Source organism: Haplochromis burtoni, unplaced genomic scaffold, assembly GCF_018398535.1.
Source record: "Haplochromis burtoni strain Fernald_Lab_line unplaced genomic scaffold, NCSU_Asbu1 Contig_861, whole genome shotgun sequence".
NCBI classification, from domain to species: Eukaryota; Metazoa; Chordata; class Actinopteri; order Cichliformes; family Cichlidae; genus Haplochromis; species Haplochromis burtoni.
Window position 1 is genome coordinate 86,205 of NW_024583222.1, and position 5,279 is coordinate 91,483.

Here is a 5,279-nt window from a genome sequence, read left to right on the forward strand (position 1 = left end):
GTGAAACTAAATACACTGACATTGAATACAGACTTTCAAAGTAAAACAGGAAACATGGAGATTAGACATGACATGAACTAAACATAACCATGCAGACATGACTCATGACAGGTAAACGCATGAACCAGGGAGACTGAGTACAGTGGAAGATGACAGAAGCGACAGCATGAACTTGACAACACAAGACACACAGACATAAACACATGAAGGGCAAGGGAGGCTTAATACAAGGGTAATATAATTACAAATGAGCTGGAATAACTTATTGAACCTAAACAAACAATAAACATCAAAATAGACTAAACACAAAACGCTGGGTCGCACGACCCAGGACCATGACATATTCAACACATTTGTAAGCTGTTGTTAGCTCTAATGAGATAACAATGCCAACAAGGACTAACATCTTAGTTAAATATTAGTATAGAAAATATTTAACATTTTTGAGAGATTTTGTTTGACAGTTTTAAGAAGCAGATCCAGGAGTCCTGCATTATTTATATTTGCCATTTAAAGTACAGTTTAACTCACTGTGCTGCAGTTTTAAGAGGACTGAACTCCTAACCCAAGCAGAGTTAGAGCCATGCTCCTCTTATTAATCACCCTTCTGGCTTCCTCCTCACTCTCTAACCACTTCATCATTCTCCTTCTCTTCAATTTTCTCATGCAAGCGCGCGCGCACACACACACACACACACACGCACACCCTTTCTTTCCCTTCAGAGTATTGCACTGTTGTCCAAACAGACCGAGCGTGCGGTGACCCTCTACTGCAGCAGTGCAGCACGGTGCCTCCTGAACCGCTTACATCGAATCTATCATAGATGGACAAAAGAGAATATGTACACAAACACTCAAAATGTTATTGTAGCAATTCGACTGTGTGATACCATCTGCTGCCAGACCCCACCACCCCAACTTATATTTCTACAGAGAACTGTGTGGAAAATGTGGACTTTTTAATGCAGCCTGGCTCACTTATAGCCTGAATGAAAGCAATGCTAGATAATCTATCCTTGGCACAGTTTCAGTTAGTCATGCAGGAGTGATGAAAACAGAAAAAACAAAAAATGAGACATTGAAGGACATCAAAAGAGCAGAAAAACAGATATGGAAAAATATATTCAGCATGATGCAGAGAAGCAGGGGGCACTAACCATGATGATCGCTGATGATTACACTGGAACCAAAATCGCTTTTCTCCACAACCTCAACAAGTTTTCAGTCAATGTGAAGTATGTGGACTGTCAAGCGAAGGGAGACTGGCCTAATCACTTACACAACCTCTAAGCTTGTTGCTCTGTGGGAAGGCCTGGAGACAGTTTTGAGAAATATCTTTTCATTAGATGTGGGTGCCGCGCTCTCAGTAAAAGCTCATTGTCTTGACTTCTATCAGTCACCTACACATCCAGAGCTCAAAGGACAACTGCCATAAGGAACTTGTAGATTATTCCTAGGGTAACTACTGTCAGACACAGATCCGCCTACAATGCACATAGTCCATGGACTGAGGCACTTAAGGCTCTCTTCTCTGGCATTTCTGACAGTTGCTCGAGAAAACAGAACCATGATATTTAGCCCTAATTTGTGTCCCTGTCCATTACCATTAATTTCACAGAGTTTAAAGCTATGATTCTCAAAGTTTTGGTGGTTGAGAGCCAATTTAATGGGGACACATTGGATTGAGGGATGCATGGGTTAAATGCAACACAGTGGTGGTAATGTCATGTTTTGAGGCCAGACAGCTGGCCATCATTGATAAGTTTCACATTATGCATGTCAAATTTCACATTTGACATTGTGACATTTCACATGTAATAAGGGTCAAAATCATTAATTCAATGGTATGATTGAATTGAATTATTGAGACTGACATATAGAGCTGCAGAGTGACTCTGCAAACATGCTTACACATCATATGTAGAGTTAGAGTCTAGCTGATATTTTTCCGGGCCAAGGGAGTCCAAACAGAATGTCTTAGATAATACGTAGAATCAGTAGGCTGAGAATTGTTAGATAATATTAATGCAGTAAGGTTAGGTTAGGGAGGTGTTTTTCTTTCTCTATCTTTTTCCAGAAAAGGAGCAGATGGTAGATGAGGTCAGACGTGGACGGAGTGGAGGAGAAGATCCGCAGGGGAGAAGACAGTTTCCCAGAAGAAGATAGTCATAACAATACTTGTTTTTGTTGGGGTATAAAACTGTAATGCCTGCTTACAGGCCCATTCTTTTTGTGAAGCAGACCACCGATTCACATTGAGGTCCCGCATGCTGTAACTTATAATTTCAACTGCTGTACTTCCTTAAAGAAAGAAAAACGAACAGCAACACCCTATTTGAATTATATTTGTAACTGGTCTGGTCAGGGGGTTGTGTATAGGATTGTGCTTTATGTTGTTTTATGCTGTCATTTTGCTCTATTTTATAGTTCTCTAGCAATTTGGGAAGTGGCTATTTCTTTTCTTATTCCTTGGCAGTACCTGTGGTTCCTGGTGTTAAGATATTTAGTCTGCTGTGATGATGAGTTGAATTTCAAAAAGAATACTCCCTTAGTGTCCTCCTGTGCTTTTATATCATATCGTATAACATGGACTGTATGAATGAATGTAAAGTGACATATTCTTCTCTTGTCACCATCAAAGAGTGCATAATGTATTACTAAGACGGCTAGTTCCCTACATGAAAGCAACCTACAGCAGTTCTGTGGGTGCTTCCACCCTCAAAATATTCAGTTTGCCAATATTCAGTGTCAAGGTCTGATATTGTTTCTACAAGAAGCATTTCAAGAAATAGAATATCTTTGGAACCTGATCTTTTTCATTTTCACAGCTTGCCTAAGCTGTAATGGTCAAATCTCTGGTGCTCTGTGTGAAAAAATATAGCTATAACCTGCCTTTCAAGTGTCTTTATGAATGGATCTCTAATCATTCGAACTCTACCAGCTTAAAAACAAAGAAGAAAGTGAGCCAACACAGACAATGACATCTGTAGCAGCATACATGCTGTGCTTTCTTCACATGTGAAGATGATTTAGGCTTTAGTGAATTTGCTCACCAAATGTTTATTTTCAACAGATATATATAAATATAAAAAAAACTGAGGACTCGATAGTTTAAATAATTTGACTAAAATAATTATTTGCTGATTTGCAGATCATTTGCTTGCAGTAGGAAAACACTGTTTTTGACAGACTTAGTTGACCCTACACGGTTTAATAGCTAAAATGTTTTCATGAGCAGGCCACCATTTAGTTTTTTTTCTCGAAGAAACAACAACAACATGTATAGGTGGGCACAGACGATAATGGTAAAGGCGAAGTTGCGCGTAAAGCCCTGTTCTTTAAAGCGCTACAGCACACACTCCCACATGTTTAGAACGATCCCTCGCAGCCGTCTCACCTACTACTTGTGGCTCAAGTACTACTTGTACTGTAGATTTTTACTTTGTCTCGATGCGTAAAGAAACCACAGTGGGGACCGATAATTGCGATAATAAAAGCTTTCCACGACACCCACCTGCAGCACGGTCTTCACCGTGACCGGAGAGACCACAGTGGTGCATATCATCTCGCCGTTACGCATCCTTTGGCCCATGATGAAGGGCATCGGTGTCGCGAGAGCGAAGGAAGCGAGCCACATGGCGCTGATGAGTTTCTTGGTGCGGCTGCGGGACATGATGCTCTTGGCTTTGAACGGGTGGCAGATGGCCATGTAGCGCTCCACGCTCAGGCTGGCGATGTTAAGCGCGGTGGCATAAGAGCAACTGTCCCGGAGGAAGTAGTAACCCCTGCACACGGCGTCCCCGAACACCCATGGGTAATGGAACCAGATAAAGTTGTAGAGCTCAATGGGCATGGAGAGGATCAGAATGAGCAGGTCGGACACGGCGAGACTGGCCAGGTGATAGTGTACGGTGCTCTGGAGGTTCTGCAGCGTCTTTCTGGTAATCAGGGTATAAATAGTGATGGAGTTGCCCAGGGAGCCTATGGCGAACAGAGCCAAGTAAATGATAGTGACAATGACTTTTGCGTACACATTCGTATTAACTTCCAGTTCCTCCTCATTACTTGTGGGACCGACGGTGCTGTTATCAAATGGAGGCAGTGAGTTATTCGCAAAAAGTTTCTGCGCCAACGAGCCAAAGCCGATCAAGTCGCTCCCCGAGAGCGTGAAGTTTAAATCCATTCTGCTTTTCTTCATGAAGGTATGGAACGAAAAGGTACAACTGAGCAAGCCGAGTGGATATGTGCCGACGCGACTCGCTCTGGTTTAAGTCAGAGGAGACCACCCTTTATAATTTGGCACGACAGAAGGCGTGCTCGCTTATTGGTGCTACTGCGATGACGCACGACCATTCACTTTGTCCGTTAGTTCCATCTTGTCCGTTTATGGTTCACCTTGGAAACAAACAGTGCGATGCAACAACGCATCAAGAATTAAAGGAATTTAATTTCAAGTATGGTTTCTAATATAATTTTTTTCTTCTTTGCTGTTTTTCTCTGTTATTTTATTTTGAACCCTTAACTTTCTCTCCAAGAAGCTTTTGTCCTCTTTCTTCTCTCAGTCAGCCTTACAAGTAGAAAGAAATGATGTTATGTGTAAGTCGGAGACTCCACAACAGGGTACCAGACTTTACTCTGGGCCCCAGATAATGATTATGCTCATGATCCACTCCCAGTGTGAACTCCTTTGGACAAGAAGGAGAAAATGATTCTAATGGTTATTTCACAGCAGTAGGCTCACCTCTTTTTGACATTTTTCCCACATTGTTTATCACAAAGTTGTACATCTAAATATTTTAATGTTCTTTTATGCATATCATTTCAGTTTTCCCTCACGCCTGGGTGCTCACTATTATTCATGTGTTGCTCATACATTACATAAGGCTTTAAAGCATTGTTTATATGTTGCAAGATAATTTCTGTTGTGTGACTCTGCTGAGCATCAACAACCTGTCCATGACACCCTCCAAACTCTGATGAAACAGAACATAGCCTTCTGGTTGCTGCCCTGGGTCCCCTACAAAGCAATACAAATGTATAGAATAGAAATAGAACCAGTGGATTATTTAACAGTGGCTATTGTTTTAGTTATATGATTAAGATTTGTGGGATTCATAAAATAATATTTCTCTAAAAAGATAATTTCATAGTCATTTGTCTAAAAAAGGGGGAAAGGAAAAATCCCAACATGCAACATTCAGCATGGTGCAAAAGTCTGAGCCACTTATGATTTCTGTATATTTTGATAGGAAAACAATCATATATTTTTACAGTTGCAA

The 5,279-nt window shown here is 41.0% G+C and overlaps 1 protein-coding gene across 1 annotated transcript in view; it reads right to left on the minus strand.

Annotated features, from left to right (window-relative positions):
- The window catches only part of LOC106632662 (neurotensin receptor type 1-like), a 73,102-nt gene extending 68,852 nt beyond the window's left edge, over positions 1 to 4,250 (minus strand). The window contains exon 1 of the mRNA XM_042215898.1: positions 3,515 to 4,250. Within this exon, the coding sequence (XP_042071832.1) occupies positions 3,515 to 4,198 (684 nt within the window). The 5' untranslated portion in view covers positions 4,199 to 4,250. The remainder of the gene's footprint in view (positions 1 to 3,514) is intronic.
- Between the last annotated feature and the right edge of the window lie 1,029 nt (positions 4,251 to 5,279).